This window comes from Pseudorasbora parva, chromosome 19 (genome assembly GCF_024679245.1).
Source record: "Pseudorasbora parva isolate DD20220531a chromosome 19, ASM2467924v1, whole genome shotgun sequence".
Lineage (NCBI taxonomy): Eukaryota > Metazoa > Chordata > Actinopteri > Cypriniformes > Gobionidae > Pseudorasbora > Pseudorasbora parva.
This window is the reverse complement of record NC_090190.1, coordinates 36,365,319-36,378,339: the sequence shown is the minus strand read 5'-3', so window position 1 is coordinate 36,378,339 and position 13,021 is coordinate 36,365,319. Positions and strand designations below refer to the sequence as shown.

Genomic DNA, 13,021 nt, shown 5'->3' with positions numbered 1-13,021 from the left:
CAGATCAGCAATCGTTTGGTTTGTTCATCTAGCTACTCTATTACTCGATTGCACAGTAGTACACAGTCAGCTAATCTAAGTAGCACCACCTCATCTTTAACCACACTTTAAATCATTAAATGAAACCATGAACAATTAAACCATTACCAAAGTAAATCATTAAATTAATTAAAAGTTAATTCAATTATTGATGAAAGGACCCACTCTGGGACACGGGCCCTTTGAATACTGAATGTTTTAAACATTGACTGCATTTGAGAAGGTGGTGATTAGATACAGTGCTAAATACAGTATTAACATCATTCTAAACTTTGGAATCTCCAAAGGAAACGTGTACTGATGTGATAATGTCATAAAGGGAAGCTTTGAATATTTTATTGTGCCAAGGGACTAATGCCAAACTGAAATAACTAAATGGAAAAGCTGTTGCTTGGTGTGACAACTTTGAAGCAAATATGCATTTACTTTTCAGCTTTTTCTGGTGATCAACTGACTGACAAGACCAAGCAATCTTTGTTTATTTATTTTTTGTTTATTTTAAACACCAATTTGGGGCCTAAAATAAGCGATACCAATACACAAAAGCTCACTCAAAATATAATAAATTACTACTAGGGATGCCAAAATTCTCAATATAATATTGAACTGTTCGGTATGGCATTCACAGTTAAATATGCGCTTGTGAATTGCGTTTTTTTTTTTGGCTTTACATTTTATTACTTATTTTCCTACAAATTCTATAATTTGCCTCCATCCCAATATACTGAACATGCCACATCACATGTTAGTGGTAGAGTTATCCTCACAACGGAAGATTATAGTTATTCACAATCACAAAAGTTCATATTTGCATGCGTTTTAAAGCCTTGCCGGTTAAACATTTAATTCACGTGTTTATGCATGGTTTTAACGTGTGCTTTTCTGAGTGCGTGCACCAACAGCCTGTCAAACACGTGATTACTGGAATAAGTAATCGTCTTACCGGGTAATACTGTCAAATACACACAAGGTTTACATAAACACGGTCGGTTATGCCTAAAGTGAAAGTAAAACTCACTGCATTTGACTGAAAAACTAACTGTAAAACTCACTGTAAAACTCACTGCATTTGACATTCAATTTCACACTTAAATGCTGCTGAACAGCTCTGAGCTGCCAGTGTAAATCTTTATATGTATTTTTTTATATTATACAATACACTAGGAATGTGTATGTTTTTTTTTAGAGTAAAGTTTTAAGTTTAAGTAAGGTTATTAAATTCTTGTAAAATTAAATAAAGAAAGAGTATTGCAATAAAAAAGTAATTTTTCTCCTTAACCTTTTGCTGTTCCTGTCGCTTAAGAATATAATAGAAAAAAACTATAATGCGACAAGCCATCAGAACCGAACCAAAAACCGTGGTTAAAAACCGAGGTATGTATTGAACCGTGGACTAACTGTATTGTTGCATCCCTAGTAACTACTCGCTTGACTTACACAAAAAAGTGTCCATTTTTAAAGCTTAGAACCTGGAATTTACAGTATATACAGAAAATCTGACCTACTCTTCTTAACATTGCTGAAAAATTAGAAGTGATACTGCATCATACTTTAATTGGTCGAAACAGTATTAAAAAATGTATAAAAACGTTTTCACTTGCTCTTACTCAATCAAATTTATCCTTCAGTCGCTGGCCGGGGATTTGCGACCACTTAGATTTTCAACATCTTAGAAGTTTCACTATTTTATTATTATTGAAATGGGCAATGTGCTTGGTTTAATCTGAATGATTTCATAATTTATTTAATTACTATCCTTAATTGATTGGATTATTAGCTGAAAATAACTAAATCAATCAATCACTGACAATATAATTCTAACATTTCTGAAGCTCCTCTAAGTGAATAAATGTAAAGATTATGTTTCACCAGATCTGCAATTTGACTCATCAGAAAGTATAGAAGTAGGTGGCATATCACCAAGAGTCTGTGGCCTATAGACCACTGCAATGGACGTTAGCCAGCAAACACAGTAGCAAAAAAGCTGAGAGAAGACAGCATCTGTTGAAGAACCAATGAGTGCCAGAGGAGAGATATATGGGTTGTTTTTTCAGATGCTTTAAGTAGTTTAGGAGTAATTTCAAAATGCTCTTCTATTGCTCGTTTTTATACATGACAACTAAGGACTGAGTCTATGTTCTCTAGAAAGCACAAATCATTGTACACAAAGGGCATAATACTGAAAGACGTCAGGTGTAACAGCTGATAGTGTTTTACCTTGCGTGCCTGACTCTGGTATTTGACAGCCTTCTTGGTGTCAGAAACTGCTCTCTCTACATAGTCCACAGAGTGTTCCACGTTATACTCAATTCTGTCAATCATTTCTCCCTGTGAATGACAAAAATAGGCACATCAAACAAACAACCTCTTCACAATATCCACATATATACACACACACACATGACAATCGCTGTATCAAATGCAAAGACTTGAAAGTTAAGATTTTCTTAAATGCTTTATGCAGCCTTTTCAAACCCAGCAAGTGTAGATGACTGAGTTCACCTCTTTTCCCTTGAGCAAAGGCCCTTAGCCCCAGGTTGATCCATGGGGGCTATCCTTGTATCTTAACATGATGGCCTTCTATAGCAATGTCGGAATAATTTCCACTGTCATTGGTTGTGTGGAAATATATAAATTGCTGTCTGTGAATTACATTGTAAAGTAAGCATCACAATGGAGCACAAAACTTTTTAAGTCTAGTTGTATCCGTGGCTGGCCAAGCCTGATAGATGTGGCCATTATGAATTGTATACTATTAAAAATAGTTTTTCTTAAATGATGTTTATTAACAAAGATTCAGGAGGAGGGCTTTCAGATAACTAACACAGGTGGAGAGCACTCAGCTAGTCAACAAAGAGGTGTGTATGTGTATATATATATATATATATATATATATATATACATACATACACCCATATATACTCTGGGTTCGGGCCAAGTTCGAGCTTGAATCCCTCTGCCCGGACAGCATGCCAAATACTTATTTAAATATATACTCTATATAATTATATGTAAGTGTGAACTCGTGAACTGAAATAAAATTGAAAAAAATATAAATATTAGATGGAAAACAATAATGAAAATTCTAAATAATGCCTTGGCAAATAACTGACATAAATACAATATAAATAAAATAGTATATAAATAATACTTAAATGACACTGCATACAGGTTTGGAATGACATGAGGGTTAACAAATATGTTGGCTGTACCTGACTCTCGACCAGCATGGCCATGTCCACAAACATGTCGTGCAGCTCACGGATGCTGTTCTCCAACTTAATGATCTCAGTGTGTCGGGTCTCAATCTCATTTAGTGCCTGCTTGGTCATCTGGGAGTCCATTTTGATCTGTTAAATAGAGAATAAGAGGAAAAAGTTCATATCAGCAGGTCAAATTTCTATTATTAAACATAGATTTTCACATATTTTTTGCACATAGATTGGATGAAATAGTCAACAAATTATGAAATATTTGAATATGATTTCATGTAAAACATTAAATTAATAGTTCTTGTCCCAAATAGCACACTTGAAGTGTATGAATAGAGCAGTGGCGAGGCCAGAAATTTGCTGCCCATAACTGCTGGACTAGGATAAGTTTTCTACATATAGCATATTGGCGATTTGGCAAATGGTCCAGTGCATATTTGAGTTTGCACTATGGAAGAGTGTATTGGGTTTCTATTTACAACATGTTTGGGCAGTGCTGAGCAATGCGGCCAATCATAGATATATCTGTTGATGCAATGGCCAAACAGATTATGTCCGAATCCGCTCAAAGGTCAAAGCCAGAGTTTTTGTCCAGTGTGGATTTTTGCACGTTCACAATTCCATCATTATAAGAAACAAAAAGTGTGGCGAACATTATGTAAATGAGAGATTCATTATTGTGCAGTGTAGAGTGCTTCATTGATTATAACAGAACTTTGTGAGATCGCATAATCGTGATGAACTAAGAGTGACCGCTTTAAGGGACTGCTCTTTGCACGCTTAAAATGTGATATATAATCAGTTCAGAATGTGACAAACTTTTGTTTTTCTTGCTTGGCAAGCGGCCACATACATGCTGCAGAGTTTCGGCAGTGACATCCGCTAAATTCATGTATTTTGACGCGTCATTGTCATGTACGCATGAATGATTTTTTTTCTGTTAAAAAATGTCTCATTCGATTGGGTGGAACAGCCATCAATCTGAGTGTGTCAGTGCCACCCTGGTCCTTATGTATCCCACTGCTGTAGGGTGTCCCATTTACCGTTTGTGTTTTCAGAAGGCAAGCACCTTTAGGACTTTTGCGAAGCCCACTTTACAGTGGACTATTACCCAACAGTTAATGTGGCAAAAGTGTACGCTCAGAAGAGTACCATAAGGGAAACTATTTGTGACTGAACCTTAGTGAAATTAAATTTTTAAAGCAGAAGTGTTTAAATTTGACCTGAAATGACGACCTTTCCTTTCATGGAAACCAAGTAAAATTTGTTTGTCATTGATTGCCAGCTATTAAACTTACATCATCAGTGAAGATGGCAAGTTTCCCACTCTCCAACATGTCTTCCAGCTCCTCATTGGTAGTTGTTCTGCCAGCTAATTAAAGATATTAGAAGTACATGGTATCATTATGGTGCATACTGGGTATTCCCGTATTAGATCAGCTGATAGAATGTGATACACAGGTCATGGTTTTTATCCTGTAACTTGTTGCATAGCTTTAATAAATAGTTTATAGCTTAAGTTAGTAAGATTTGTAGTTAAAATGAAACTGCACTCCACTCATGTGGAGGATGCTTCTCAGCTTTTGCGTGGGGGTGTATCTTTGTGCATGCTAGCAGAACTCACTAATTTCCAGTTGTCTCTGAATGCGGTCCTTGCAGCGGTCCCTGTATTTGGACTGCGTAGTGTTGTACTCCGTCATTACCTCCACAAACTTGCGTGACAGCGTGGAATGCTGTGGGATAAAGATAGAGATGTGGAGGTTGCACATCAGGATGTGAATATGCTCAGTGACAGTAAGCAGCTCAGGATAATAATATTGAGGGCCAAGTGTGATTGTTGTGAAATCGGCCCCTGCTTTTGCTGCAGTTTAAGAGATTACTGCACACATTGTGTTTCTGAACAGCAGATGGCGCCAATGAGGGTGTTTGACAGAGCTCCTCAGTGGGAGGGCAGAGGTCACAGGAAGTATGTCAGTCTTTGAGCACGCTGGCAGGGCCGGCGTTTGCTATAGGCGAGCTAGGCGGTCGCCTAGGGCGACAATTGTGTTAGGGGCGCGAGCGCGCTCTAGTGCCGCCCATTACTTCCCATTAAGCATAGAATCGGAACAAGCGAAATACAACATAATGTTCATTAAACATGATCATCATAGGGCGCCCCCTCAGCCACACGTTTAATTACTTATCAACCTGATTATTAGATTGAATTGATGGTGATTATTGATTATTGGTTCAGGCGTTAGGTCAGGCAAGTGCTCATCTTGCGCGTTCATCAAAAGTGAGGCGTCTAAACCCGCGGATGCACAGGGATGGAAAAAGAGAAAAAAAGAAAGGAAGAAAATCGAAAGAAAGCCCAGTATAGAGGTTAGTCTTCTTATCTCAGCCAATAAGTTGTCAAACAAAATAAAATTACTTAGTATCAATCTTATCAACTAATATTTATTTTATAAATATTATTAATATTGTCAAGCTATCACTTGCTAGTTTTCTACATAATTACTATACGTATTGCAAACATAACTTCACTGACAATAATCTACAATAACCTAAATGGATGTCATTAAATATCAAAAGTCCAGTTCGTTATGAATATGGATAACGTACGGTATTCATGTTATTTATGAAAAGTACAAACACTCTCTACGTGGGCGTCGGAAGAAAATAAATACGGCCTCTCGTTTTTTTTTTTTTTTTTTTTTTTTTACTGGAGCAGCCTAACGATAGATGCCATATTATTTACATTAAACACAAATATGCTGTGTTCACCTAATTCTTTTCAGTGGCTGTAGTGTAGTGGTAAGACGCATGGCAGCAAGTTTTGATGCAGATCGATCAGAGGTTCGATCCTGCGTTTTGCCAACCCGCTCTATTCCCATCACATACCAGATCGGAAAGGCATTTATTTTCAATAAAAAGTGAGAAAATGTTTGAAAAGTGGAAATAAAGCGTCAAACGTGTTTAATAATAAGTGCTTCTCGGTTAGGGGTAGGCCTAGAAAAACAGACGTGCTGAATTAGTATAGAGACGATAAAAGTGAGTGGGGTGGGGAGGGGTGGGGGGCGCAAAACTCCATCTCGCCTAGGGCAACCAAAGAGCTAGAGCCGGCCCTGCACGCTGGACACCCTGAAGGTCAGATTTGTTACCATCTTCCTGAATATTGCTTCTATTTTAGTGAAACTATTTTATTTATTTATTTTTAAAAAAGCTTTGAAAGTCTTTTGAGATATCCCCTGAGTACTTTTATTATTCCCAAGTGAAAGACACAACTCATGCATTTTTAACCATGCACATGTGGAACTTTAAGGACATTATTCATAACACCAATCTGAAATCAGTGAAAAAATGGCTTGTAACAAAAAATGTTAAATAGTAAAATTAATATTGTAAGATGTTTTATTTAAAGATTTATTAATTGAATATTGAATATAATAATGAAGAAGTTGTGATGTTTTTGACAATGGAAAACAAAACTAAGTTCTTCCTTGTCAAGTTCCTCGACTCTTTTGGAATAAGTATTTTACACATTACAGTGATTTGACTGAATAGATTGACAATTATTGTTAGGAGAATAAAGATTTTAAATAATTTTGACAAGTATTTTGATTATTACAATGGTATGTCTCATTATTTTCATACCTGTGTCTTGCGGATCCGCAAATCTGCAGATGATCTGTTCAACCCCTCCTCTTGCTCGATACTTTGTTCGATTGCTGTGGAATGGAGACATAAACTGAATATAATAAATTTCAGTAAAACAGTTAGTGCTAAACCAAAGTTATGCAGTGAGCATGAGAAATATTGCCTCTTCATCATATACTAATGATTGACATTTCATATAGCAGCTGTTTCGCCCTGGTTACCTGGTTACAACAGTTACTGAGGTGGAATAGCAACTATGAAAAAGTAATTGGCAGACTGAACTGCAACAATGAAAGTGCATACACAGTCACTAGGTGTCAGACAAAGTGGTCCCAGAGTAATAACAAGTCCCTTAATCTCAGAAGGACAATAGATCTCACTGTCCACTTCAGGAGACAATGGGATTTACACTCCATTCAGTTCTAATGGAGCTGGGTGCCCCACTGGCTACATCAAGAAGAATGTAGATGAAGTTGCTATCATAATGACCATTAGCAAAATAAAATTAGATATATGTTGATAAGAAGCAGGAAACATGGGCAAGCGTAAGGATTTGGGTGAGTTTGATAAGGGCTTATGATGGCTAGTAGACTAGGTCAGAGCATCTCCAAAACTGCAGCTCTTGTGGGGTGTTCCCGATCTGCAGGGGTCAGTATTTAAAAGTGGTCCAAGGAAGGAACAGTGGTGAAGCGGCGACATGGATCATGGGCGGGACATGCTACTGTAGCTCAAATTGTTTAAGAAGTTAATCCTGGTTCTGAAACAAAGGGGTCAGAATACACAGCACATCACAGTTTGTTGCTTCTGTAGGGCCCTATAAAATCTGTTTTATTTTTTCCCAAATTCCGTTTTTTCCATTTTAGTTTTTGCAGATTCCGTTTTTTCCGTTTTAATTTTTGCAAATTCCGTTTTTTCCGTTTTAATTTTTGCAGATTCCGTTTTTTCCGTTTTAATTTGTGGGAATTTCGTTTTTTTTACCCTTTACTGTTATTTTAGTCAAAAAAGAATGTGCTTTTAATGTTAATATTATAGAACATAAAACAAAAAATAGGAATGATCTTAAATTTATTGCGGTAACAAACATCACATTTACCTTTTAGGACAAAGACTGCATGATCCAACGTAACACTGCACTTCAAGTACTTCAAATATTAATGGTTATGAGCTTTAAATTTTCTGGTAAAACATTATATTAGTTTATATGAGTTAAAATGAAAGTGCTCCATTAGCTTTTTCTTTCAAGTAAAAAAATTCAAAAAGAACTAAAAAAAATTCAAAAGAATCATCTTTTACATACAGTACTATTAAGTAAAACATTTAAAGCTGAAAATTAACATGAAAAAAATAACACATTTCACCATGAAATCATGTAGGCTAGTGAATTGTTCTGTGTGTTTAACTGTCACCATTATGATATGAGCTGTGAAAAATAAAAATAAAATACACGAAAACAACACTGCTGGAATTTTTTCCCCCCAACTTCAAAGGCTCCTTTAAATAATTAAAACTAGATGCTTATCTTAACTTTAAGGTTACTTTTATCATGTAAACTACCCATATACAGCATGTTTTATGCACAAGTTATGTTTGGAACAGAGGGGAAAACGGTCGCATTTGCAGCAGAAAGGCTGCCTAATGTGCCTATCATAAATCAAAGCACGAGAATGACAGGGGTCGAGCAGACCACCGGAAAATCTGACAGAATGGAATATTTGTCTGTATTTGCAATAACGTTACACAAGCTGCGGTTCAGCTGCTCGCGACCAATGCTGCCTGTGTAAAAAGCACAACGGGCGCGCGGCTCCTGCTCTCCATATGCAAAGCTTCTGCACTGAACCGTGCCGTGTGAAACCGGCGTTAGCGTCGAGTTTCTTAACTTTTTCGCTGACGAAAGCCTCTGCTAGAGCCGTGGAGACCAACTTCGCCATACTTTCATTGTTTTGAAGGGCGAGCTGAAATGATGGGAGGGATTGTGTCGCGAAGATATGCTTCCCCCGGTCTGCATTTTCCCCAGACATACGCTCTCCTCCCACACAAAACAGAATTTCATTACAAATATGTAAAATACTGGGAAATTCTGCATTAACACTAGATTCCGTGTTAATATGCAGATTCCGCAATTCTGTCCGCGATTCCGTGATCGCGGAAATAATAGGGCCCTGCTTCTGGGGCTGCATAATCGCAGACCAGTCAGGGTGCCCATGCTGACCCCTGTCCACCGCTGAAAGCACCAACAGTGGGCACGTGAGCATCAAACGTGGACCACGGAGCAATGTAAAAAAGTAGCCTGGTCTGATGAATCACATTTTCTTTTACATCACGTGGATTGCCATATACTGTGCGTCACTTACAGGGACCACATGGCACCAGGATGCACTATGGGAAAAAGGCAAGCCGGCGGACGCAGTGTGATGCTTTGGGAAATGTTCTGCTGGGAAACCTTGGGTTCTGCCATTCATGTGGATGTTACTTTGACACGCACCACCTACCTAAGCATTGTTGCAGACCATGTGCACCCTTTCATTGGAAATTATATTCTCACAGCTAGCCTCTTTCAACAAGATAATGCGCCCAGCAAATGATCCACAAAGCAAAAATTGTTCAGAAATGGTTTGAGCACGACTTTGAGGAGTTGACTTGGCCTCCAAATTCCCCAGATCTCAATCTAATCGGACATCTGTGGTATGTGCTGAACAAACAAGTCCGATCCATGGAGGCCCCACCTCACAACTTACAGGACTTAAAGGATCTGCTGCTAACATCTTGGTGCCAGATACCACAGTACACCTTCAAGGGTCTAGTGGAGTCCATGTCTCGACAGATCAGGGCTGTTTTGGCAGCAAAAAGGGGGACCAACACAATATTATGAAGGTGGTCATACCCTGATCTGTAATGCCTGATCAGTGTATATAAAGTGTTCTCTCCTGCATTGTTCTTATAGTGTTGTCTTTTCCTGCGCAACTTCAGGAGAACACTTCAAATGAGATTAGTCCAAACTTCTACTTGTTCTCCCTTCGCGGTGGCTGCCTTTTGAGTCAAAGTTTGAGTCCTAATTAGCTTTGCCTACGTGAGGATGAAGGTATTATGAACTTTTAGAAGACTAAACCTTATGTATACTTGCAAATATACCTGAAATTGTCTTCATTTTCTCATGCTTAATTCAAGAACATTTGTTTGTTTCATACAGAGCAGGCTATTCATTTTTAATGTTTTACATAATTTTGTTACAGAAAATACAGAAATATAAAATTGGCAATGAAGTTCTAGATACATTTCTGGTTTTTGTACCTTTTAACTTAGAGCGCACTTTATTGGCTGTCTTCTTAATGTCAGCTGTGAGGTCCTCCAACTCCTGCTTGGTCTCTGCAGAGTAAAAACACAAGGGAATACAAAAGAGAAGTTGTTTAAATGCATATAAGGTTGAGTTTTCAATGTTAATGAGCACTGGTTGCATTTTATATAAATGTATATAGGCATGTGACAACAGTGCAGATAGATAGATAGATAGATAGATAGATAGATAGATAGATAGATAGATAGATAGATAGATAAATAGATAGATAGATAGATAGATAGATAGATAGATAGATAGATAGATAGATAGATAGATAGATAGATAGATAGATAGATGGATGCTTTTTTTTTTTTTTTTTTTACTGAAGAACATGACCAAAATCCAGATTTTAAATTTTTGCAGTGCACTGTATATTAGTTTTTAAGACTTTAACCTTTGAAAATATCTCGGGCCATATAATGTTCTTGTTCTTTAAAGAGAAAAATGAGCACTCTCTGGTTAAACGGTGGATATGTGTATATAGACTGCAGGCTGCAGTCATATGTTGATTGATAGTTACTGCAGTGCCATTCACTCCCTGGACACCACCTCAGCCTTTTCAACTCCCACCTACACACTCTCCTTTCCTCTGACTAATCCAATCCCTCGCTGCTTTCTCTCTTTTCTCCAGCCATGAGAGTTTGATGACCATGACATTTCTTCCACTACAAGTATTAATGCCAATATCACTTTATCACTAGGGATTATTTATGTGCATTTAAGATAAATAATGCACTTGCAAATTCATACTGAAATATTTATCCTAATATCTGAGATTTCTGTCTGAGATTTTGTCTCAAATTTTGTAATTAAATATGTACTTATGTATTATGCATAACATTTACACAGTTCAGTTGTGATTCCAACCGAGATCTAATTGGTTCCTTCTAACGCCGTGGCATTAGCTAATCAGACATACTTCCTAATCCACATGACTATATTTCGTACGCAAGCCTGCGATGGAGCTGCACGAGTAGGAAAATATCTGTTTACCCCTCCTCCTCCCCAGTGCCTCCTGTAGAGATCATATGGGGGTTTTAATATATTCTTGCAGCAGCATATCCACCTGTATGTTATTTTAACTAAGCAAAACAAAGTCTTGTATTTCCTCAGCAGCGTAGCAGATCTGCCAAAATCAAGCATATGTATTCTATGCCCCATGCCAATATATATAAATGTGACCCCTGTCTGTGAAACCCCGGCTAAAGTCGCAAAATTTAATTATGAGATAAGGATCGTCAAAGTGCCATAGCCATAAAAATGACGAAAATAGGTAATTTGTGTTTCTTGCTGTAAAGGATAAATTATACCAAGGGATTTAAGATACAATACTCAATTTTTAATTCATAACATTATAAATACTGAAATTAGGGATTTTATTGACACTACACTTTATACTTTTGCACAGAAAAAATACCGGATGCGGGCTCCCTAAACATCGATTTTAATTATCTCAGGGGGTTTTCAGCGCAAGAACACCAGCTGATTCGTATGTTATTTGGTTCAGGAACTTCTTTTTTTTTTACCATTAGGAAGAAGACATTAATATCAATCAGCAGGAGCGGCAATCAGGTAATCTCGATTTATGCCGGGTTCAGATGTCTGTGGAAATATTTTCGTGTCATCGCCAATATTGTAATATTTTCTTTGTTTTGTAGCTCAACATTGTGCCAATAATAACCATCTTAATTTAAAGTCATATTCGGCCTGCTATGTGTCAATATAAAACATGTTGTGGATGGTGGTGCGTCAGATTAATGCAATGTTTCCCAACCGGGGTGCGCTGGGTGCCGCTTAAAAGGTTTCAGCACGCACTTGCATCGCGGTTCATATCACATCTGATGGCGCATCTTTAATATGGGTTGTAACTTGAAAATAATGCATTATGTATGTTTCTGACGATGGATACACGTGCTTGCTCCTCGGTGATACATTACAACAGCGATAATAATAAAAGAAATGGGCAAAACGGTCTATCCGTGTAAACTGAATATGCCTTATGTTAACATACAGTACAGTCGAGAAAGCGATACCCCTGGGTCTTAAAGGAGCAGTAGCCTTTACTGCTGTCTGTTTAATGTCAAAGAAGATAAGGAATCACTCACTGGATTGAATAGCTTTTGTAAGTTTAATAAGGATTAATATTTAATTTAAACAGTTAAATATGCAGTAATTTTTCATTTGATTACTTCAATTTATTTACCTAAAAACTAATGTTAGACCTACCTGAAAAGCCCGAAAAGCATTATTTTATTAGTAGTATCTTTGCTCAATAGTAATTATTTGTGCTGCTGTCCATGAACATAGCAAATACCAAACCATACAACCGTCAACCTGAAACTGTGAACCTAAAACCTTGATACAAACCGAATCGTGAGCAATCTGTACCATTACACCCCTACCGTAACGTATGCGAGGGTGTGCCACAAAATTTAGAACATTTTCAAAGGGCGCCATGACTGAAAAAAGGTTGGGAAACACTGGTTTAATGAATAAAGTTATCTAGGCTATTTGACATGGCAGCACTTAAACGTGAGCAGGAACAGAAAATAGCTGATTACTGATTACTACAGCTTTTCCAATATTAATCTCGGTGGAATTACCCCGAATAATGATATAACCGGGTTTATTGAAGAAAGTGCAGGTTTATATATATATACACACACACAACTTATCACTAAATGGGGTTTAATAATCCGGGCTGAGAATTTATACAATCCCCACACTTCAAATTTTTCCAGCAACTCCTCCAGGCCATCAATATTGTGACTCCTGCTGATCACTTTCAGGGGATGGACGG

At 37.4% G+C, this 13,021-nt stretch overlaps 2 protein-coding genes across 5 annotated transcripts in view; one reads left to right on the top strand and one right to left on the bottom strand.

The window, feature by feature from the left end:
* Nucleotides 1-13,021, top strand: part of si:dkeyp-113d7.10 (zinc finger and SCAN domain-containing protein 16) — a 97,889-nt gene that overhangs the window by 8,826 nt on the left and 76,042 nt on the right. The gene's annotated exons all lie outside the window — the stretch shown is intronic.
* The window catches only part of stx1b (syntaxin 1B), a 51,513-nt gene that overhangs the window by 5,623 nt on the left and 32,869 nt on the right, over nucleotides 1-13,021 (bottom strand). Inside the window, exons 4-9 of the mRNA XM_067426191.1 lie at nucleotides 10,176-10,250; nucleotides 6,885-6,958; nucleotides 4,876-4,984; nucleotides 4,550-4,623; nucleotides 3,252-3,389; nucleotides 2,257-2,367 (exon numbers count right to left, since the gene is read on the bottom strand). Coding sequence (XP_067282292.1) covers nucleotides 2,257-2,367; nucleotides 3,252-3,389; nucleotides 4,550-4,623; nucleotides 4,876-4,984; nucleotides 6,885-6,958; nucleotides 10,176-10,250 — 581 coding nt within the window. The remainder of the gene's footprint in view (nucleotides 1-2,256; nucleotides 2,368-3,251; nucleotides 3,390-4,549; nucleotides 4,624-4,875; nucleotides 4,985-6,884; nucleotides 6,959-10,175; nucleotides 10,251-13,021) is intronic.